The sequence below is a fragment of the Carassius gibelio genome, chromosome A13 (genome assembly GCF_023724105.1).
Source record: "Carassius gibelio isolate Cgi1373 ecotype wild population from Czech Republic chromosome A13, carGib1.2-hapl.c, whole genome shotgun sequence".
Lineage (NCBI taxonomy): Eukaryota > Metazoa > Chordata > Actinopteri > Cypriniformes > Cyprinidae > Carassius > Carassius gibelio.
The window spans coordinates 15766276-15790791 of NC_068383.1; the positions used below are offsets into that span (position 1 = coordinate 15766276).

Here is a 24516-nt window from a genome sequence, read left to right on the forward strand (position 1 = left end):
ACAGATGGAGTGGAGAGGTGTTGTTTTACATTGTTTTATAGAATGTCAAGGGGTCATAGTGCATCTCTGGTAGACTGCTGTTCAAAAAGTTTGGGGTTGTTAATTTCATATGCTCACCAAGGCTGCATTTATTTGATCAAAAATACAGTATATATTGTATGTGTAAAAACAGTATATATATATATATATATATATATATATATATATATATATATATATATATATATATATATATACATGTTTGTTTATATAGCACAGTTTAATACAACACCAGGTTGCCTAAAGTGGTTCACAATATCAAAAAAAAAAAAAAAAAAACATAAAAACAAACATAGTCACAAATAACAACACACATCACATACAGTAACAACATAGGCACCATTTAAAATAACTAAACCTGAATCACAAAAACCCTTCATTAGTCTTTAAAAGATGTGCTTTTAACATGAGCTTTGAAAACCAGTAGTGTGTTAATGGATCTAATAGTATGAGGGAGGTCATTCCACAGTTTTGGACCGGCTCACAAAAATAATGTAAGTGTATCTGCTCGTGGTAATGGTAGCTAATGGTAGTGTATCTGCTATAGTCTTCAGCACAACCTGACTTTTACTTGGTAGAGATACGGTTATCACTGAGCATTGAATTCAGTTTTCCTACATATCATTATGCAGCATTATCATTACTGCATTGAAAAGCTATGTACTGTACCACAACAAAGTGGTTGAAGAAGAAGGATTAAAAAAGTTATATGGATCTGTGATAATAGCTGTGGCACTTCTTAAGCTGAAGTTTGTATACATTTAGTTAAAAAGACATTTTGCTTTGAATTGAGCAAAAACACATTATGGAAGTAAATAGGGTTGATTTCATGATGACTACTCCTTTTCACTGTATGAGCAACGACAGTCCGGAAGTCGTTCATTTCTAATAGAGAGCACTACAGGAGTTCCAGTCATATGAGAATGCCGAATTTTTGGACTCAATTTAAATTTGGGTGCAGAATATTAGAATTTTTTGCAGCTAGACTGTATGCAACTTTACGACCCAATGTGATGTATTCTAATAAAAACTATGAACACAGGGATTTAATTATTATTATTCCAGTAAAGTGGGTTGTTATGGATAATAATGTCTAAAATATTTGAGAATTATTATATAATTTACGGTGATTAGCACTAGAAAAGAAAATTGACTTAGAGGTGATATATTCATAAATTCATTATTCAGTCGTTTTACCTAGTGGAGGAAAACTGCTGCTTCTCAAGTAATTTGGAACTCCTGTCTAGCTGCCACTAGCCAGCAAAATGCAACAATTTTACGCGAATGTCAGGGATAGTGGAAAGGCAGCTCAAGGTGTTTCATATACCTGTTTGTAGCCTTAGTCTGATCTAACTTGCCTTACATACACAAATGACATTATTTCCCACAGCTAGAGGCTCTGAGAATACAGTCTCCTCTCAGGCTTCGTTGAAAACAACCAGCTTATTAGCACTGTCCTTAAACACACATACACAAATGCACACAGAAAACCACATGCACATGTATGCTCCACCCTCACTCTAATACAACCCATCTCTTGTTTTTAATTGGCTCTCATTAAAAGCCAAACTGCTGCTGTAGCTCAGCAAGTCTCCAGATATGTTAGTTAATTGTAGAATGTGTTAGAAAGCCAGCAATTAGCCGCAGCTGACAGGCGAGAGCAGAGCCGCGCCGGCCGTTTTGATGACTCCCCTGTTCGGCCAAGATGACTGTTTGTTAAGGCTGCAGGGATCCAAAGGGATAAGCACTGTTTCGTTTAACATAAAAAAACAGCCTAAAACAAAGAACAGGTTTCTTATAAACAGCCTCTGTGTTTTGGCAGACCTGCAGAAACAGGGATGATTAATTGACATGACTGTCACAGTGCTTTAGGGTATTATTACTTTATTTTATTCGTGGAGCAAGGGTTTCAGAGCTGTGGATAGTATCAGACTCTTTGTTTTTCCTGTCTTTGTTCTTTGTTTTTAATTTATTTCATTTTTATCAGCTTTTTCAACTTTTTGTTAAAGTTTTTTATTTATTATCAATTTATTTATTTATTTTTTCCTTAAGATTTAAAGCAATTTTATCTGGTTTTAGCTGCACGTTTAATTTCAACCAAACACCCTCTCTCTAAAAAAAATCATAATAGTTATATTGTCTTTTATACCATGCATCTTTGTCTTTGCAGGTGAGCCAGCACTTGCAAAGGAGAACAACTGCCTGAACGCAGCGAAGGCTTGCAACCTAAACGACACCTGCAAGAAATACCGTTCGGCTTACATAAGCCCCTGCACGAGCCGAGTATCAACAGCTGAAGTCTGCAACAAACGGAAGTGCCACAAGGCCCTGCGGCAGTTCTTCGACAAAGTGCCGGCCAAACACAGCTACGGCATGCTCTTCTGCTCCTGTCCTCTTGGGGATCAGATGGCCTGTTCTGAGCGCAGACGTCAGACAATCGTACCGGCCTGTTCATATGAGGACAAGGAGAAGCCCAACTGCCTGACGCTGCAAGCGTCCTGCAAGACCAACTACATCTGCAGGTCTGAACCACAAAAAACTGGTATAAAACAGGCATCATAAAATGTTATTTTTACTATTATTATTACATTAGTTAGCATGAGCTAACAATTAAAAAAAAAAAACCTCTATTGAAGGGGTGTCAAAGTCAATTTCTGGAAGTCCAGAGCCCTGCAGAGTTTAGATTTAACCTTAATTAAACACACCTGATCCAACTGATCAAGTTCTTCAGGCTTATTTGAAAACTATATGGTATGTGTGGTGGTCTGGTGGAGCAGGGTTGGAACAAAGAATCCAGTCGTCCAGCAATGCTCTAAAACATTTATTAATCTTGGTTAATGTTCATTTCAACATTCATTAATACATTATTAAAATAAAAAAAGAATGATACTGGCGTATCAATTCGTATTATTTAATGGACCCAAGCTAACATGAACTAATAGAGTGAACATTTATATTTTTATTAACTAATGTTAACAGATTGTTCTGGGAGGGTGTTATGTGATAGACAGCGACCCATTATGACAGTTGATAGTTTTGGGCAGTTTTTTGCTGGATTTGGCAGGTTTTGGTGTGAACCTCTCTGTTGTTATCTGAATTACTTTTAAAGTCTGTCAGTGTATGATCCTCAGTCGTTTAGTATATGATGGCCAGTTTTTCCTTTGTGACTGTTTACAAAGGCAGTGAGTGTATGATGTCCAGAATTGTAAAACCTGCTCAGATATTAGTTGTGTGAGTTGTGTAGTGTAGTCCTGTTTTAAGTCAGAACGGTCTGAAGATCTGGGTTGAACCACTGATGGCAGATTGACTATTCTGATGGTGTCGTTCAACCTTCTCTGGACCTTGACAGTGTAATATACTTGGCAGTCAGTGGGACAGTCACAAGCCTCCCAGTTTTCATTCACAATATTTTAAATTGTGTTCCGGAGAGGAACGAAGCTTTTTACGGGGGTAAGTGGGGGTAAGTGATTAATGACGGGAAAAAAAAATCACTGAATCTGAGAGGCAAGATCACAACATGCCATCTGTTATAACATGTGTTTACCAATAGGGACAGACATGGCCATAAGCAGCTAAGCTGCATCTACTGGGAAATAAAGCGTTTATTAAGGTGAGGCAGGAGAACACATTGTGAGGACAATTGTGGTGATTATTGAAGTCTAGCAATAAAAACTGCAGCCTTAAATCTGGTTTGTGCAGGAAGGAGGCAACAACAGAGTCTGTTAAGTGGCTTGTTAAGGATTCATTAGCACAACATGAATGTAGTTTTGCCAAGTAAACGTCTTTGGGCACAGAGAGAGCGACAGCTAATGACCCTGCTCAGTTAGAAGAGCTGCCGCTTGGCATTCTGGGGGCAAACTCAGACACTCATATAAATAAATGAAATATATTTGCACTTGCGCTCCAGGTCTGTACAGTTCATGTGCTCCATTCCAGCCATTTTTTCCTTATTATTTGTACTTCTTTCTATATCCACCCTGCTCTTGTACCCATAATCATTTTGAAGCCAGGTGTAGCCCCTAGCTGTAGCAAGGTTCTGGTGTAGTTGTGCAGAAACCTCAGACTAGTCCCACACCATGTGTCTTAGGAGACACGGCATTGCACATTCATTTACACATTTCTTCTTCATCCTTAACACTGTGACAGAATGCTGTGGAGAAATGTCCAACACTTTTAGCAGCCAAGAACTGTGTATGAAGTTTGCTTTACAAACACAGATTTGGCAACATATGTCTTCTTTCATTTAGAATGAAATCTATTTAACTGTAAATTTATGTCATGAAGAGGTGAGAATTATGTAATAAAGTGTGTGTGTGTGTGTGTGTGGTGTTTTAGGTCTCGTCTGGCTGATTTCTTCACTAACTGTCAACCTGAGCCCCGCTCTCTCTCTGGCTGTCTGAAGGAGAACTACGCTGACTGCTTGCTGTCGTACTCTGGCCTCATTGGTGAGGCTACACTGTAACATATATTATTTATTATTATTATTATTATTAATATGGTCAATTTTATATTAATTAGAGATCGTTGCACTTTTAAAAACTATTTATTTATTAATATATATGCATTACATTAAATTGTCACAGCCATTTAAAATGAAATAAAACTAGTGATGGCGAAAGATGATATATATATATATATATATATATATATATATATATATATATATATATATATATATATATATATATATATATATATATATATCAACATCTACCAGTTCTTTACTGATGATGTGAGTTGATCTGTTCAAATCTGGATACACTGATACAGTTTAGTGTCTCATTAACTAGCACTGAGTGACTGCTACTACTCTCTATACAGTCCACTTATATATATATATATATATATATATATAGAGAGAGAGAGAGAGAGAGAGAGAGAGAGAGAGAGAGAGAGAGAGAGAGAGAGAGAGAGATAAAGCCTTTGGGAAAACATGTTTGTTCTCAAGTTCTTTCTTCACGATTTGCTCGTGTGTGCACACACGGAAAAAGCAGCTGGACCCACGGGAATACAGCAGCGGAGCTATTAATCTGTGATTAGCTCCTGTTGTTGTTCTACCAGTGGGAGACTGTTTCTCTGTGGGCTAACTCTGTCACATCTCCGCAGTACAGCTTTTATGAGGCACATTGCACCAAAATTATGATTTTTCAGAAAGCTCAGTGAGAGCAAGATATCTGAAGATGATGTGTGATCACAATCAGGCTTTTAAACACACACATTTAGTCAAATTCCTTTTAAAAATGAAATCGATACTTTATTTTTTATTAGAGTGTAGCAGCATGTCAAACCATGAACTTTTTTTTTTTTTTTCAGGCACTGTGATGACCCCAAATTATCTGCGTTCACCCAAGATCAGCGTGTCGCCATTCTGTGACTGCAGCAGCAGTGGCAACAGCAAAGAGGAATGTGACAGATTCACCGAGTTCTTCACTGACAACACCTGCCTGCGTGAGTTACTGTTCTGGCTCAGTAGAAGCTCATTCTTTGCTCATATTTCACTCATATTACGTTTATACCCCCCCCCCCCATCTCTGATGATGAATGTCAATTACACTTCAATAAGGTACAAAAGACACCCAGGAAAACATTTTCAATGATGAAACATGAAGCTAATAAACAAGCGATTAATATATATTATGAATTGTATGTGATTTTCATGAGATTCTACACTAGTGCATTTGCATGTATGCACATTATATTTATATTTATGAATTTATTCATAATAATATATCATTATAAACAATAACATTCGCATACAAATATTTTTACATTTTAAAGCATGAAAAATGCTAAAATAGGAGAACTTTGTGAACATGATGATGTCAAATTTTTATGCCTGGAATCAATTCATTAATGTACCATCTGAAGTGTTTCACGAAAATGAATCAAACTTCCCAGCTCTAATGGCATTTTCCAACTGATGTTTTTCTAATTTTGCTGATTTAATGGTTTCCTACTCGAGAGCTGTAGTGTTATGAAAAACTCTTTGGGAAAATCATTGCAATTTAAAAAGAACCAGCTTCATTTCACCCACTAGTAAATTACATATAATAGATGTAAAGATGTGAATAATATGTCAATCAAACACACGTTACCTTTTTTTGTGTTGTTTTCTCTTTCTTTAAACTCTGTGCCTCCATCCGTCCCATTTCCCTGTCCATTTTATCTCATTCTCTTTCTAATCCAGTTTGCTCTGTCCATCTCTTCAGACTCCAGCAAGTTGTTTTCTGAGGCTTTTAGCTGTCCAACTGTCAGCCTGTTTTTATCTCAGCCTCTTCCATCATCCTTTTATGTACACTTCTTTCTCTTACCCTTTTCCCTGTATATCATTTGCTTGCTACACTTGCTTGACTGCACCAAGTGTTACGTTTTGTTCCTGTGTACTTGTAGAATGGCATGAAAACAGACTAAGTGGAAAAAGCAAAAAGTGCGCTTTCAGGAAAGCTTGTGAAAGGTCTAGGAGTGCTACAGAAAGAAAAAATATATATAGTACTGACAGAGATCCAAGCAGGAGGCAGTTTAGAAAGCAGGATCAAGATGAATGCCACTACTCAAACCTCAATACACAGCACTTGAACTAAGTTTCTTGTGGTGATATAGTTCACAGAAGAAGAAGGTCATGTCGATCATCATGCCTCATTTGTAACAGTCCAGTCCTCAGTTCACCGCTAACAGTCAGACCTGCTAACAGTAGGAATGCACAATTTGGAGAAAAAATATGATTATATTTATTTTAATAAAAACTGCATTTTGAAACTGTGATTGTTTGTAAGGGCTGCTTATATATCAATATGGCTATGATGATGAAGAAAAAGAAAAAGAGAATAAGAATTATTAAACGGAAATATAAAAATTAAGAAAAAAATAAGAAACCTCCACGCATAACGTATTTAAATAAATCACAGCTTTTGTGATTTGAAAAAATCGCACAAAGCTGCAACAACAACAACAACAAAAATCTCATCTCATTGAATATCATCTTAAACTAAATTTTCCTATATCCTACTGTATATGTGCTGCAGTTGTTACTTGTTACTTAAAAATGGCTGTTTAAAATTGTGAATGGCTGGTAAAATTTTGCATTCAGACACTGAATTTTCCACCTTAAACGTCTACATGGAATATTTGGACTTTTATTCAGACCACAAACTTTAACGTCAAGAACATTTACAGTGAAATAGTGAAGGCAAAAATTTGATTTAAAAATAAAATTAAAAAAGATAAATGTAAGCGTATAATGCCCTGTCAAAATCTTTCTCTAAGCTACTGCAGTAAAAGAAATGGATTTGAATGTTCAGATCAAAAGAAAGGGCAGGGTGGATTCACTGTAGGATGAGTTTATCTGTGAACAGTGTGAGCTTAATTTGATTTGTTTCTTTTAGTGCCGAGGGCTTTGAGGGGATGTTGAAGGAGACTCTTCAGGAGGTTAAACTGGGTTAAACTTCTTCTTTATCGTTATATCTTTCTTGCTTTCTCTCTCTCCTTCTCATTACCTCATTCTCTCGTGTCTCATTATGGGAATTCAGTGTTAAGGCATCCTGACAGTTCTGGGGGTTTGTTCCCAGCGCCGTCAGTATCTGGGTGTTTAGGAGGCTATGACGAAGCGCTTTGGCATCACACCCTACAGTAGCCCCTGGGTATTATGTCTGTCTGCCCTTGGAACACTGCGTCCTCAACACAGGCTAGTGTAGAGCAAAGCTGAGCTTCAGCAAAACAGATGGCATAAAGTAAAATAGTGAGATTGAAATAGTGAGAACGTTAGTGAAATATTAAGTTGAGAATACCCCCACCCGCCCCCAAAATACTTAACATCAGCTTTACAGTTTGAGTTTGTTGGCATGTTCTTGAAATAAAGATTGTATGTTTACTAAAGCTGCATTTATTTAATAAAAAATACAGTAAAAACTGTTTTATTGTCATGGTTGCTGATTTGCTGTGCAATTACAATAATTTCTTATTGTTACTCAGTTATTAACAATAGCTCTTAAGCAATATTATTCACTTTCTCGACACAGACACGCACACACATCAACATGTCTGCGCATGAGAAGCGTTATTATGTGGGTAGGGCGAGGTCTCAAAATCAAAGATGAAAGATGCAACATAACCATTGTATAATAATGAAGCTTGCAAACTCGCACTTTACAGCAAATTGGCCTGTTTTAATACTAAAAGACTGAAAACAGACGTTTTCTCATGCTGAGAGATAAGCAAATGTATGTGTGTGAGAAAATATCATATAAAGTGTTAAAAAAATAAATTACACAGCGCGGATGATAAGAGCTCCTATTCTCTGTTTTTTATTTAAGCTCCATTAGATGAGGAATGTTCGGAACATTCTCTTGCCTTTTATTGTTGCTGTCAGGAAATATTTTTAGCAGAAGGACAGCATTTAACAAACTTGCTTAAAAGAAAAAGTAACATTTCCATACATATATTTTTGATACAGCATGGCCTTTCATACCTTATTGATTACATAAATGTATAGAGGTAAATCAGTAGCTAAACTCGAGAGCTTGTTTATCTGAATGTGAGAACTTTTCATATTAATGTTTGTATTTGTAAGTTGAAATTTACATTCACAGCACTGATGTGAAAAGCTGAATCTTTCAATTTGCACACACAGACAATAATCAAAACACCCGTGTTTTGAATTGGGAGTTGCACATTAAGCTACAAATGTGTAAAATTACATTCACACAAAGAAAATGAGACACAAATGTTTACGACATATTTACTTTTGCACTTTACTTCAGTTTCGCTGCACAACCTCAAGTCGGCACTTACAACCTCTTAGATCTGGCACTATTTTCAACCCTAAATACTACACTAATTGTAATATAACTAATAAGTATATTAGAAAATTTAATATTTTAAATGGTCATTCATGGATCATACTGTAATTATTGCGCATATTATTTAGAACCAAAATCTTTTCAAATTAATGAAACAGAAATGAGCTAAAATGTAGTACAGTTTTTTTATTGGTTAAAAGTTACTCTTAAGGTGTTTGGTCACATTTGAATGCCAAAGACTAGGAGAACATATTAATGCTGTTTCATTCCCCAGAATAAAATGCTATTGTAAAGTATAGTCAGTGTAGTTATCCATGCACAATCAATGCACATTATGTGTTAATAATTACTAGTGCAAATATAGTGAAACTGCTGTCTGTCCAGGTTAATCCCATTCAAACATATTGACAGCGCGGAGTTGTTTGGAACTATTGATAGCTCCATGAATCACATGACCACATGGCAGTTAGTCAGTCATCGACCAATAAAATGTCTTCATTCGCTCCACATCCCCTTCCCCCAGCTCTGCTCTCTCACATCTGCATATACAAGTGCACAAGTGAGTTTTGCAACAGGAGTACAGAAAAAGGAGCAGCAAAAGTCAAAGTGCCAGGATTTGAACTTGTACTGCCAGATCTGAGAGGTTGTAAGTGCTGACTTGACGTTGTGCAGCGAAACTGAATTAAAGTGCAAAAGTAAATATGTCTTAAAGGGGGGGTGAAATGCTCGTTTTCACTCAATATCCTGTTAATCTTGAGTACCTATAGAGTAGTACTGCATCCTTCATAACTCCAAAAAGTCTTTAGTTTTATTATATTCATAGGAGAAAGATAGTCTGTACTGATTTTCCCCGGAAAAACACGACCGACTGGAGGCATGGCGTGTGGGCGGAGCTAAAGAATCACGAGCGCCAATAGGCTTTTGCGTTGAGAGCTGGAAGCTGTGACATTACCTTGAGGAAAAAACCATCATCCAAAACAAACCATGGCTAACAGTCAGATTCAGCCGTTTATTTATGATCCAGAATCAGATCCCGAGGCTGAAACTGAACGAGAGCAGCAGCAGCAAGGACTCGCTCCGAGCGGGGCTCGAACCCGGGTCTCCGATGGGAGACGGACGCACTAACAAGGAGGCAGAGATATTTTAAGCAGTTTTACTCACCGCCTGTGGTTCCAACACACGCTCGTGACCCTTTTTCGTTGGGATTGCATCATCCTTAAGAAATAAACAAAACACAAATCTGTCGTCAAACTGAGCCTTGTTTGTAAAACAAGCATCTTAGAAATGCAGGGAACAAACACAAACAGTTGCACAACTCCGTTAAAGCTCTGTAAAAGTAAACTCCATCCACTGGTCCCTTAATGCTGTTTTTTCTTTGGTAATCTGTGCAGGGTTGTCTTGCCCTGGCAACCAAAAACACACTCCTTTTGTGACTTCGGTCTCTCGCTCTGATCAATGATTGTCTGTGCTCAGCTTCTCATTGCTCTGCTATACGGGAGCGCGCGCTCTTCCGGTAGACGTGCCCTCAGGACCCATATAAGGAACACAGAGCCATACTCGAAAAAAAAATTCAGAAACTTGTGACAAACATACAACTTAATTTTTGAAACTTTGTCCATGTTTAGCATGGGAATCCAACTCTTTAACAGTGTAAAAAACTTAGTATGCATGAAATAGCATTTCAACCCCCCCCCCCCCCCCCCCCCCCCCCGCTGTGAGTAAAAATTACAAATTTCGACTTAAAATTACAAATTTTAATTTGACAAGTTCTCACAATCAGATAAACAATTTCTTAAATTTTGCTACTGTTTTACCTTCATATACATGTGTGTTGCTGAAAAAACAAATGCAAATGTAGTTTGCATCAGAAAAGCCTGCTTATTTTAAGCTGCTCTGTATTTCATCATAAAAAAACAAAGCAAACAGTAGCCTGATAGTGCAGTAATTTTTTTTTGTTTCTTTTTTTTGAAACATAAAACCATGTGGATCTGAAGGTCTCCAGACATCAGCTGGTGGAGTGTAGAGTGGATTCAGAGAACATGACATGCACATGAGAGGAAACTACACAATTCATCTGCTGAAGAAAGTGTGTCAGGGCTCATAGACTCAAAACAAAGATCAAAGTGTTCAGAGCCTGCGGGTCTTTTCCAGTATTTCCTAGAGAGATGGAGAGAAAATGTATTGAAATAGCAAACAACACATTCATCATGTGTTTGTTCAAACAATTTACATGTGAGTATGATAAAATTAGAAGAGACAAAAAAGAAACATTAAGATGTAGCGTGGCAACAGACGGACCTAAGCACTATGAGATTTTTCACTATGAGGGCAGATTTTTCTGAATAAAATATTTCTCAATATAAAACAACTACACGCATACTGTACCACACTTTCTTGGATTTTTCTTAAAACCGTGTCTTCACAGACTACATGTGTCTGTACTGTTTCAGTGGAGATGGCAGCGGTCCATATAATTAGGCAGTAGATCCTACTTCTAAGAAAAGCTGGGTTGGGAGAGGACCTGACAGAGCATTTGGGCAAACAGAAGTCATTTCCAGTATTTTACATGTGAAGAAGCAAATATGCATAATTTACAGTCTATCACACAGGCAGTTGAAGCTAACAGCACATTATCGATTGACTATGTTAGGTTTAATAAGTTAGTGATAAATGTCCTTGCAATTACTCGGTCATATACAGTATGGTACACACTGCTGGTCTTTCAGTTAAATCAATGATTATAAATCTCAGAGAAACAGAGATTAATCTGATCGTGATTATGTAGCTGTAGGATGAAGGTTTGACCTCTGGTATTCAAAAAAATGTAAACCACCTGTAATTTACAGGTTTGCATGCCATGCCATCAGTTCAGCATATATATATATATATATATATATATATATATATATATATATATATATATATATATATATATATATATATATATATATATATATATATATATATATATTAGTTTTAATTTTATATATATATAGAGAGAGAGAGAGAAAGTGAATTTTGAGCCACATTCACACACAGTATATAAGGAGTAAGCCTTGATTTATAGACAAACACATATTTGAAACACTAATATAAACAGTCATACATCTCTGGATACGTTTACATTATGACAACAGACAGGAGGCAAAACTTGTCTACAGTGTTTATCTGTGCTGTATTGGACCTCAAATTAATTCTTAAATATTTATTGTATCTCTCTTGTAATATGAGGTAGGAAACCGTATTTGCTCTTTGCACATAGGCAATGCAATCCAGGCTTTTGGAAATGGGACAGATGTGAGCGTGTGGCAGCCGATGCCCCCAGTGCAAACAACCGCCTCTATTACAACACCGTCCCAGAGGAACAGGGATCGAGACAGATCGCCCAACGCCATAGAGCCGGCCACAAACATTAACCATCTTAACCCGGTTGATAACTCCCTCTACCAGTTCTGCGGAAGCCTCCAGGTAATTGGAACTACTGCATGCATAGATCTTCATTCATTTACGCATTGAGGGTTTGGTGTACTGCATGTGTGTGTGCCTCAGGTTAATAATATAAACAACTGTTTGTGGTTAATAAATACCTCTGGTGATCTTGAAAATAGTGTTTTTAAGAAAGGAAATAGTTCAGTTGCATATGCTTAATTTACATAAGAGAGCTATACTACATTATAGTGGAGACCAAAGCATTGTAGGTCTCATGGGCAGTAAAGTCAATTTATGTAAAGGAACAAACGTTAAAGTCTTGCTTCGGAAACAAGAAGAAGGAAAAAAAAAACATAAAAGGTGTAATTGTCCCCCAATCAATCACAGTACATTTTTCAATTACCTTTTGGGGCATTTTTTCAGACTTTATAGGATCAATTGTCACAAAGATCATTTGCCATGAAAACAGCTTATGCAATGCAATGGCATGTCTCTCAGCTACATTTTATTTAAAAATTAAAGAGTAAATGTAAGGAAATTACAGAAAATGGGAAACACAATTGGAATTACAGAACTATCTTACTATTTAGGGTAAATTAATATTTACCATTAATAGGCTAGTCTTCTATTAATAGGCTAGAATCTTATCTGTAACCTCTATAATATAAATATCATATTTACAAGCTACATAATAATCACAAAAATGTTCCTCATTTAAGATGGTTTCGAGCATCATTTGTTAAATCACCTTTATTTCTATAGCACTTTATTCAATATAGATTATATATCAAAGCAGCTCCACCGTACAATCAGGAAAATAACAGAATCAATGATACAAACTTCTTCACATATTAAAAAAAGTTCAAATTCTGCTGCAAAACAGCTCTAAAAAAGGACAATAGCATCTTTATTCAACTCGAGTCAGTTTAAAGTCAGCAAAAGTCAGTTCAGTGAGAGAAAAAAAAAAAAAAAAAACCTTGGGAGAAACCTAGCTCATTTGGGGAGAGACAGTTCTTCTCTGGCATAAATGAACTTAATTGCGTAGCAGACTTTTGACAGAACAACTTATAAGTACCGTATTTTCCACACTAAAAATTAATATGGCGTACTGAATTATAACGCGCAGCTTCAATGAATGGCCTAATTTAGAACTGTTTTCATATATAGGGCGCACCGGATTATAAGGCGCATAGAATAGAAGATACTGCAAACATTTCACTGGGTTTGTCGTTTTTTGCGAAAATTAAAGGCTTTTAAGTGCGCCTTATAATGCGGAAAATACGGTACAGCATTTCTGTAGCTGAAACAGTAGAGCATGGCATTAGCTATACCACGGTTATAGATTCAATTCCCAAGAAATTCATGAACTGATCAAATGTATACACTGAATGCAATGCTCGCTTTGGATATGAGTGTCTGCTAAATGCATCAATGTAAATGTACTGAGATACTGCCCTTGTGTCTCAATCTGACAAGCCCCACATGCCCCTTCACATACAATTTACAATGTCTGTAAGAGTTGGCCATAAAAAGCATGTCTTTTAATTTAAAAACAAGGCTAATATATAATCACAGACATTGGGGCATGCAAACACATACACATCAAGTCAAGTCAACTACAACTAAGTTTCTACAGGTGGTTTGTACAGGCCCACTCACCTGTGTGTAGCACACTTCAAATTGCAAAAAACAAATAAAGTTTCAGACATTTTTTTCTGTGATGTTGTAAGGTTGTGGGGTGTTCAGGGGATGCAGGAGGTGAGATGGTCCATGCTCTTAGCAATCGTTCTAGTCTATAATTTAAAATCACAGCTCTCTACATTCATAATCCATTAAAAAAACAATATCGGCCACACACACATTGCAAAGTTTCGGGAATGATGTCTGCATATTTATGCGGGATTAACTCTCAAAGTAGCAGTGATTTACATAGAGATAACCATAGCAATAGATGGGACAAAATATGTGAATATGTGTGTTATATTGCAAAACTATTTATAAAAACAACAAAATACAAATGCACTAAATAAAATAATTGAATAAATGCATATATACAATTTAACCACTTAACTAAAATAGAATAAATAACTAGAGAAGGCTGACTATAATCAGCTTGTTTCCATTTAGTGAGATCAGCCTCACCTGAATTAGACAAAAAGGTTCAGTGATGCGAAGACAACATTTGAGTATGTACACGTAATATCTGAGAGAGAACAATTCATAAAAGAACTATGTATATTTAAAAGCACAAATCCAGTTTTGTGTTAGTGAACGTGAGTTTTTGCACATTACATGCATCACATAACTTTATGCTCGCTCAATATTTGTCATATATCACGCGATAGAAAATGCCTAAAATTAAGTATAAAGAGGAAAAGAAAGCGGCCCTAGGCGGCTGCACATGCCTGGATCTGCTAAATGCAGTTAGAAATTTACTAAAAACAAGCCTATCGCTAGTAGGGATGTAACGATATTGACGATATCGCACTATCGCGGTGGTAAACGTGTCTCGATATCTTCGTGGTTGGGTTACAATATTAAAAGGACAGGACTGCGTCGTCACAGCAACCGTTGTTAAGCCAATAGGATTGAACGCTGTCCACACAAGCTCACAGCAAGCCAGCATGGCCGACAGCGATACTGGATGAAAACAACAAAACCGAAGTTGAGATTGTGCCAGCCCCTGCAGCTTTTAAATCAGATGTCTGGAAACATTTTGGTTTCGCCGTGTCAAAAAACGCAAAGGGAGAGAAGGTGGTGTACAGACAATGGACTATGTGCAAGCACTGCCACAGTAAACTGCGATACAACACAGGAAACACAAGCAACATGAGTCAGTTTGGGGATCACGAATCATTTGAATCAGTTCGGGAATTCGTAGCGAGTTCGCGAATCATTTGAGTCAGTTCGGGAGTTCAAAGCAGGCGGCAAGGATGTCGACCGGAAGTTGAAGTCGGCTGCGTGCTGCCATCTTGTAGCAAAACTTCACTTGCGTTAGCATTCCCATTGACTCCCTTTCATTTTGGCGTCACTTTGACAGCGAATAACTTTACATCTGAGATGTTTAAAGACTCAGTTTGTCCATTATTTATTTCTAAAGAAACACAACAATGTATAAAGAGCTCCATTACTTTCTATTACGTTACATTATGGCCCCGTAGAAACAGTTTTTGTAAAAAATAGGCTAACGATTGCGTCATAACCACTCAACTCTCTGTTGCATTACCGTACAGACAGGAGGAGAAGCTCGCAGGCAATTAACTTAATATGGCGTACTGGCGTTACATTTTAAAATACTATACAAAATAATGAATCAGAATACTTACTCCTGCTCACTCACGCCAAAGAACTCCCCGCTCAAGCTCGCCGTCTCTGCAAGATTAACGATGGCAGTTTGCACGCACAGCTACTAGAAGATTTACATCTGTCAGACAGGTTGCTGACGTCGTCAAGCTTCGTTTGAGTCTGCGCGTCAGAAACAGAAGTACTAAAAAACGCTAAAAATGGGCTTCAATTGTCTCAGTTGAGTTCCAATGGGGTCGCTGTGTCCATTTCTTTAACTGTCTATGGTTCAAAGCGGGTTCGCTAATCATTTGAGTCAGTTTGGGGATCGCAAATCATTTGAATCATTTCGGGAGTTCGGAGCGGGATCGCGAATCATTTGAGTCAGTTCGGGAGTTCGTAGCGGAAAAGAAAGTTTCTAAAGAAAAACTTGAACATTAGCTAAAGGATAGTTCAGTGTTTTTCTGAAGGCTTTTTGCCAGACTGTTAAGGTTTTTTTTTTTTTTTACTGTTTTTTTTTTCTTCTCCCTTGCAATGTAGATATTTTGTTCTTTCTGATGAAAAACGTGAACATAAGCTAAATGATAGGTCAGTGTTTTTTATTAAAAGGCTTTTTGACTGACTATTTTATTTAAGTTTAAGTTATGTTCCTAAATACCAGTTTTAAAAGGCTGCTTTTATTTGCCTGATTTAACTTGATCTTTGTTTGCACTTTAAGGGAATTCCCTATTGTTTACAATTGTTCTAGTTGCTTCTTAACTTGAACATTGCACAGAAGAATCAGTTATGCAACCAAATATTACTGTACAGAATATTGATGTTCCTGACTACAGCTTTAACTTTAAAAGCACTATGTGATCAGCGTTTTATGTTGTCATGGATCCATAAATACAACAATAAATTACCTGTTGACTGGCAAAAGCAGAATAAATGTCAGTATTTTTACGCTATTATCATCACAAACACTATCACTATGAGCTATTTAACAATACCGTGAGCTTTTACACAATATCGCAATAAATATCGTACCGTGAGGTCAATATCGAAATTGTATCGTACCGTGAGATTTTGATATCGTTACATCCCTAATCGCTAGAAATCTGTTGGAGTGAGATGCAACTACATACCAGGCAGGGATGCAGCTGGTCAGCACGCTGTCAATGATCGCTTATAGAATGTGGTGAGGATGGGTGGAGGGAGACTTGCTCTTTTTCACATACATCCACGCCTACACACTCCAACATAGAGCAGCAGAAAAAATTGGCTTTCAGAGTAAAGTTAACAAGTTTACATGTTTTTGTATTAGGCTCACTGCTACACATAGTCCTCTGAGGGGGAGCAGCTGTCAATGTGCAAATGAGGAGAATAACAGAGACGAGGAGTGCAGACTCATTGGATATGTCTGTCAGTCTTTCTTCATCGGTTACAAAAGATCGCAGCATACGCAACTGACCTCAAGGAAAACTAGCGAGATGACTCCAGCATGCAAACGCAATTTTAATGTATTCTCTGTTGCATATCACTTTCACTCTTCTCTCACTCTTGCTTTGAACCGAGATATTTACTGCCAACCATGTTGTTTGCATCCCCCTTTAGTTACGTAGTACAAAGGGTTTTTGACTAAGTAGGTTTTTTGTGTGAGTAAATGACAGAGCCAGATGTGCATTCCTGCCCTCAAAACAAAGAGATATATGGTAATACCTCATCTTAGCATGTCAAAATGCAAGTATTGGGCATATTTGCAAAATTACTGAATGCTCTGCCTTAGCCATATGAGAGAGATCTCTGAGTTCAGTGTGAACTCGTTTTCTAAATACATAATAAATGTAAGAAACTCTCTGATTAGTATGTTGTCAAATGATGCAGTGAGATTAAGGGCTAATTTCATGATGCTTGTTCTCTTTTTCCAATTCTCTTCTTTTTTTCACTATTAAAGTGCCATATATTGCACTTTGGGAGCATTTTTGCTTCAGTGTAATTAAAACACTACTTGACGTGTACAGGGAAAAATTATCCAACCGTTTTTTGTTGTTGTTGTTGTTTTTGCCTGAACATTATACTTTTTACAATTTTGTTTATTTCTTGAATTTTGAAAATGTTTAATTAAAGGATGCTAGGACCGCTCTGGGAGAAATCAATCATTGATATTAAACCTAAAATCCTCATTTTGCTGCTCTGTAGATGTGGTTGTTTATAATGTTTCATGCTGGCCAAGGCATTGCTTTATCATGCTGGGCTCTGGCTTAGACTCAAGTCGGCTAGTTTCAAGAGGATACCGAACTGCCAACACACAGGAATCCATTCATTATATTGTCTCCAGGTCTCCTATATCACCACTGCTTCTCATTTTCTTACACACAAACCTATACAACAAGTACTCACACATAAGGAGGTGAAATCCATACTAAATTGTATGCTACTAGAGTTACATTTGAAATGCTAAAATTTGAACATTGATTGTGAGAAATATAAGGTGGCCTCAAACTATGATTAATATAATTAATTTTAATATCAGCTTGCATGCACATTTAATTCTCTAGTCATATTGACACTATCTGAAAAGAAAATCAAAACTTGCCAGTATCTATCCAGTTGATTTAATGGATCTTTCTCTTTCCTTTCTAGGCTCAGATGCTGAAGACAAACAACACAATAGATGTGTTATGTGTGGTAAGTATGCTAACATACTTTAAAAGTCAGAATAAAACTGGTAGCACATCCCAAATCAGTCATATTTCGGATATATGTCAAGTGCTAATGATGAAGGATGAATCATAATGAATGTAAATAGAGACCAAGCAATAATTATCTCATGTCACGCTGGCACCTTTTGGAACTCTGACCTGGCACTAGAAGGCCCTTCCTGCCCAGTGTGCACATGATCTTTGCATTGGGCGATGGCAAAATGTGAACATTGCTTATCTTCTGCCTTTTAAAGTTCACTAAATGTCATTGTACATAATAAAAGCAACATTATATGCTAGAATGACATTTAGTGTTGCCACGGCAGGTCCAAACAGCCCTAAAATCAAGACCTCTTTTCAGCAAAGAAAACAAATATATATTTCTGAATCAAAGAGCTTTTCTAATCTCTCTGAAAATCTGAACCCACAATAGGTGAAACTCAGATAGAATGGCATTTTATTTATGAATGAATGAATGGACTGGAAGTGTGTGTGTGTGTGTGTGTTTCTGCTTTGTTTGACACCTTTATAGCGTTTTGGGATACTTAACACTTGTTTGGAAGAGGAGTCCAGTTTTTTTTTTTTTTTTACACGTTATGGTGTAATAAAAGCCTTGAAAAGCTAAGCACATATGCATATCTTTTAGAAAAGGTAAATGGTAAAACATCATAATGGAAAAAATGTCAAAGTCAAATAGCTGAAATCTCTGACATTTCTAACTACCTTTTGGTGGAAAAGAATAAATGCTCATCCTCTTCCTTGCCTGTTCACTGTTATGTTTTTCCAAGGACCCACAGATCAATGACCCCAGCTCCTCCAATGCCATCTCCGGGAATTCGTCCACTTGGGAGACGTCTCTATCAGGCCTTAGCTCTCTGCTGCTCCTGCTGGCTACCTCCTTGTACTGCATCTTCACAGCAGCAATGCTGTAGCCACCTAACAACATAAAACATGGACAGTCACAATTTGTACAAAGTCGATCGCTGTCCCTGGTCAATCTGTTGTATTTGGGTACTCTCTCTTTCTCTTTCTTAGTCCCTCTCTTCCTCTCTCTTGCTGTTCTGTTTTTAAGAGCTTTTGTTGGTGTTGTTAATGCAACAAAACAAAGTGGTCTTGGTGTACTCAAGTTTCTGTCTCTTCCCTCCTGATTTTGCATCGGAAGATGAAACATGAAAGAAAAGCGAGAGAACCTCGGAATCATTGCAGCATTGTCATGTGATGTTGTGCTGTCTAAAGTCTGGAGGGCCAGAAATCATAAGGACTCCTGTAACAGCGTAGAGAGCATAGAATCTTATCTGTGCATATGTGCACTACCCATTGCTCACTGGTACACAAAGACACAGCTAAATTGAGACCGAAACACTATAGAACATAATTCCTGAGATGTGCCACTGACCCATCTATAGGTCAAACAATCAAACATATCGAAAGACATTTACAAAACATCTAGTTGTAGAAAGTGAGAGTTTAGAGAAATCAAGAGTTTTTGGATGACCAACAGGACCGCTTGTCTGAAAATACACGACGGAGCTTATTTGACAATTTTACTCTTGTTTGTCATGGTTTGTTTGCGTGTGGCTATATATGTGAATACGTCATGTTGTTTGTACATCTGTTTGTTTGAATGAAATGAGTTCATGGTTTGGCTGGATGGATATGTCAATAGATCTGGGGTTTCGTAACTCCTGTGTCAACAGTTTACAGGAGAAAACATGGACTGAGGCCAGTCAGCAGCATTGATTCTTGTGTAATCAGACAAAGTGTCAATGTTCTATGTTACAATTACATATATACGGATCTTTAAATTGCACATCACCACTCACCAGACTAAACCAACAGAAATCCGCATAACTAACAAATTATAATGCCTTTTTTTGATATTGCTTTGACATGGATTTTCATACTTCAACCCAAACGAATCATGCAAACTAGTCATGTGTGTTATAAACTGTAGCCAGTTTTTTTTTTTTTTTGTTCTATATATCTATACAAAAGTTACTGAAAGAGCCAATAGCGGTGATCCTTCAACACAATTATTTAAAAATCAGTGAGAATTATAAAAAAACAACAAAAAAAACATACCCTTATATATGTCAGTATGAGGCATGTGCAGTTTAATCACCTCAGCATAACAAGTTAAAAGAGTCTGTGACATGCTGCTTTGGTTCATGTGGCATTTTCAACAAAAATGATGTATTGTTGTATTCCACATTATTCATATGACATTTTAAGTGCTACATAAGAAAACACACAAACATATATGTACTTCTACATGAACTATATTTGTAGAGCCTACTATATTTGAATAGGGATCTGGTTATATGATATATGATCATATTGGATGATGATGTATGGCTTTTCTCAGTAACTTTATATACAGCATATATTTTTGTTTAGAGATTACAGTACAAATTGAAGACTTGCATCTGTCCTGTCCTACATCCCAAATGAAGGAAATGTACAACAGTCATTTATTTACTATAACACCGTTATTGTTTTATTGTAAGCCAATAAGCAAGAACAAAAATATCTTATTTTTATATCATTTCGCATTATGAGTTTATTTATTGTCATATTGTCTTTTCTGCTAGTAAGCAGTACAGGAACTTGAGGAAAGAAAAAAAAAAACATGCATGAGTGATGGAAATGCAATAATGGCTATTGGATGCAGTGTGTTATAAAGTTTACACAGGCATTCGGTGGTGGTCTGCTGCATTTGGCTTTGGTTGCAACATGAAGTTGCTGTGAATGTGCTTTAGATAAGAGCTGGACAGTAAGATCCCCACATTGTAAAAACTATATTTCTCTACATCCACATCTTATTGCTCCAGAGAATTTACAAATGAAACAAAAGACTCTTCCACAATGTCACATTTCTTCTTAGCTTGTGAAAATGTAAAAAGTATTCTATGAAAACGATTAAAAATGTTGACTCATTCACTTTTGTTGTTTGTTGATTTTTACATGGAGGATATATAAGACGAATCACTCAGTGATTTCAGTAAATATATATGTATTCTGATGTGCACACGTGCAGCTCATGATCCAGTTTCAGAATGGCTCCCTGTCTGAGTCTGGGTCGATTGTAATACATTTGAAAACACACACTATGTGCTAGATTCACTTTATTTTCACACACACACACACACACACACATATATATATATTACAATTGTATTACTGTTTTTCTATCTTATTATTATTAATAATAACAATGACAATAACAACAAGAACAAGCTAATAATAAAACAATATTGTTGATGTTGACAGGGACAGAACACACAGGGAACATGGAACTATTCCATTGGCAGCTGCAGATCATTATTTTTGCCAGGATTTCTTAACAGCAGTTATATTATACTTTTTCATATGAGATTAAATGTTTATCACTTCCCAATTGAAATCGTTATTGCAAAATAACATTTGGAGTAAATAGTGCAGTCCTGCTCCTTATCTATGCATGTGTCTGAACTGGTGAATCAGCACTAACCTGCGGTGTCGTCGCTAAAGTGGTGCAGTATAAAAAGAGCAGGGTGAAATTCTCAGGTAACTCTTTCCTGCCTGACTCAACCCAAGAGGACCATGAAGAGAGTTGCTTCTTATGTTTTCTTTATTGCCCTTTGCGGTTTGGCATTGTCCTGTAATTACCAGCAATGTAATATTAACAATACAGTCTTTAAATTACAGAGGTCACCCAATTAATAGCACTGGAAAAGATTTTAGACTGATAAGATAATAATTTATTCTGCTTTCATCATTTCATTTTGTTTGTGTCTATGCATTTGTTCATTAAGCAACTTATACAGAAGTACTGTATTAAGTTCAACCAGTGTCACTTTACAATACATTAAAGAGTCTTTAATGCCTTAAGTGTTGAACACATCTTGTTATATCATCAGTAGAGCCAAAGAAAGACAGAAAATGTTTGAGGGAGAAGGTCATCACATTCCTAGAGCTGACCACCAGCAACTGGGCGAAGCTCCATCCGAATGAATCCATGGATCTGTCTGCAGTCACCGTGTGTTTGCGATTTTACACTGAACAAGCGACTCCCAGCCCATGTCTTTTTTCTCTGGCTACACCGTCCCACCCTCAAGACTTTTCTTTACGTTGGTCAGGTGACAGCAAACATTACCAGATGTTTATTCACAACACCCAGGTTGAATTCAAAGGGTTGACGTTCAACATGAATCAGTGGAACTCAGTGTGTGCGACCTGGGATTCCAAAAGTGGTCTTGCACAGATGTTTGTGAATGAAGTAGCTAGCATTAAGAAGGTGGTGGGCACTAAAGTATCTTTCAAAGGAATGCCTGTCATCACACTTGGCCAGTATCAGACCCAATATGATGGAGGGTTCCTCCAACCCTCTATCTTCACAGGTTTCATATCAGATGTGCATGTGCATGGACAAGTCCTGACCACCCGTCAGATTAAGACCTACATGGGGGCAAAGAGCAAATACAAACTTGGTGATTACATTAACTGGCACAATCTGATGTACACCATTGCTGGGTCTGCACAAGTGGAAGAAAAGAGTCATGTAACATTCTATACCAAAGAAGAGCAGCAATAGTGCTCTGTTGTACTGAAATCTTAATGTAATGTCACAAGAAATTAATAAACATCTTGACATTGAACTTTGTGCTGAGTTTTTAGTATTGACCAAACAAGAGAAGCCTGACTTGAATTAGAGTCAACGTTTGGTGTAGTTTCATGACAGCTTGAGTAAATTTGACACAGTGGCCTCAAGTTTGCATGTATTCCCACCCATTCACTTGCTCAATACCCATATAATGACCAAACAGCCTGATCAGGCAAGTAATATATAACTAATAGAGTGACAGCATTTACCACTAACATTGGTCCAGCATAACAAATTGATATTCACAGATTTAGGTACCTTTATCTTTAAAGTTAAATACGACATTGGTATACATGTTTCTAACTTTAATAGCATTTGATATTTATCAAAATAAACTTCCAAATCCCTGCATGAATCAAAAAAGAGAAAACTAAGAAAATTATGTTATATATGAAATAATTAAAGCATACATTTTAACATATCTAATAGGTTTATTTATTTCCTACATTTTATTTCCTGTCAGATGGCCACTAGGTAACTGTGCCTTGACAAATTTGGTAAACAACATACTATGTGGGGAACTATGTACAGTTATTTATTTGTATAAAGACAGATTGTGAGTGGGAATAAAATAAATTATTTAAATAACATTTACAGGCATCCTTCTGAGGCCTCTTGAACTGTTTGTTGAAACATTGAAAGGTATGCCACATGGAACCACCTCTTGCAGCAATGAGATTCAATCTGAAAAAGAACAATCTTTTCAAATTATTTAAATTAATTCAAATTAATTTGTAATCATTTTACAGATGATTTAACAATTTATCTTAACAAATATCAAGAATCCTAAATGTGTGCGTTAAAGCTGACACCTAGATGAACACTTTACAGTTGGTTTTATAACTGTTAATTGTTCTCTTCAAATGTTATTGAGCATTCAATTATGGCATATTTTGAGCATGAGCCCATTTACAGTAAAGAAAAATACAAATTTTACAGATGATTTGAGAATTTATTTTAATATCAAAAATATAAAAGGTGTGCATTATATCTGAGACCAAGATGAATGCTTTACAGCTGGTTTTATGATTACAGTCATAAGTCCTCTTCAAATGCTTTTGAAGTCAGAATCATGTATTAGGCCTGTACCAATGTTTATGTAACTTTAGAGACGGTCCTCTTGACACCATGGTTGTTATTGTTCACCTGAACTATTACAATCAATCAATCAATGTGTTCATTGAAAATATTCTGAAATATACTGAAATATTCTAGAAAATAATGTCATTTTGGTTATTCGGGTGTTCTTTAGCTAGGGTTTGTATCACTGTTAAGACGCTGCAGTGCCATCTTTTGACGTGGATCCGCATGCCGTCTTTTAGGTTTATGTAAACAACACTAATACTAATGCGTTTTTAGAGAGCACTTTACACAATAATATTTTATTAATGACAATTAACTGTGTGACGAGTGGGGGCGGGGCCGAGTGATGTGGGAACGAGCGAGGCTCGTAGAGTGATTGGGAAATCCGCGACACCTGCGCCCCACCGCCGGTCTCGTGTCCCACAGAGGAGATGGAAGGATATAAAACTGGAGCGACGATAGTGAAGGACGAGAGAGGACCAGGCCTGGGCTGTTAGTTTATGGTTTGCTTTTTATGTGCGCGCATCAGTCGTCCGTGAGGGGCTGATGCGCTGTTTTGTTT

The 24516-nt window shown here is 36.8% G+C and overlaps 2 protein-coding genes across 2 annotated transcripts in view; both read left to right on the forward strand.

Annotated features, from left to right (window-relative positions):
• LOC128026281 (GDNF family receptor alpha-1-like) overlaps positions 1-21169 on the forward strand; it is a 72712-nt gene extending 51543 nt beyond the window's left edge. Inside the window, exons 4-9 of the mRNA XM_052613249.1 lie at positions 2210-2561; positions 4375-4484; positions 5353-5487; positions 12097-12302; positions 18171-18215; positions 19018-21169. Of these exons, the coding sequence (XP_052469209.1) occupies positions 2210-2561; positions 4375-4484; positions 5353-5487; positions 12097-12302; positions 18171-18215; positions 19018-19161 (992 nt within the window). The 3' untranslated portion in view covers positions 19162-21169. The remainder of the gene's footprint in view (positions 1-2209; positions 2562-4374; positions 4485-5352; positions 5488-12096; positions 12303-18170; positions 18216-19017) is intronic.
• Positions 21170-21731: 562 nt separating this feature from the next.
• LOC128026288 (jeltraxin) lies at positions 21732-22866 on the forward strand. Its single transcript, XM_052613266.1, has 2 exons — positions 21732-21869; positions 22129-22866. The coding sequence occupies exons 1-2, from the start codon at positions 21812-21814 to the stop codon at positions 22800-22802; spliced, it is 732 nt and encodes a 243-aa protein (XP_052469226.1). The 5' UTR covers positions 21732-21811; the 3' UTR covers positions 22803-22866.
• Positions 22867-24516: the final 1650 nt, after the last annotated feature.

Coding starts and splice junctions, on each gene's coding strand:
- LOC128026288 (XM_052613266.1), top strand. CDS start 21,812: ATGAAGAGAGTTGCTTCTTATGTTTTCTTTATTGCCCTTTGCGGTTTG. Junction 21,870..22,128: donor TTGCGGTTTGGCATTGTCCT/GTAATTACCAGC, acceptor TTATATCATCAG/TAGAGCCAAAGAAAGACAGA.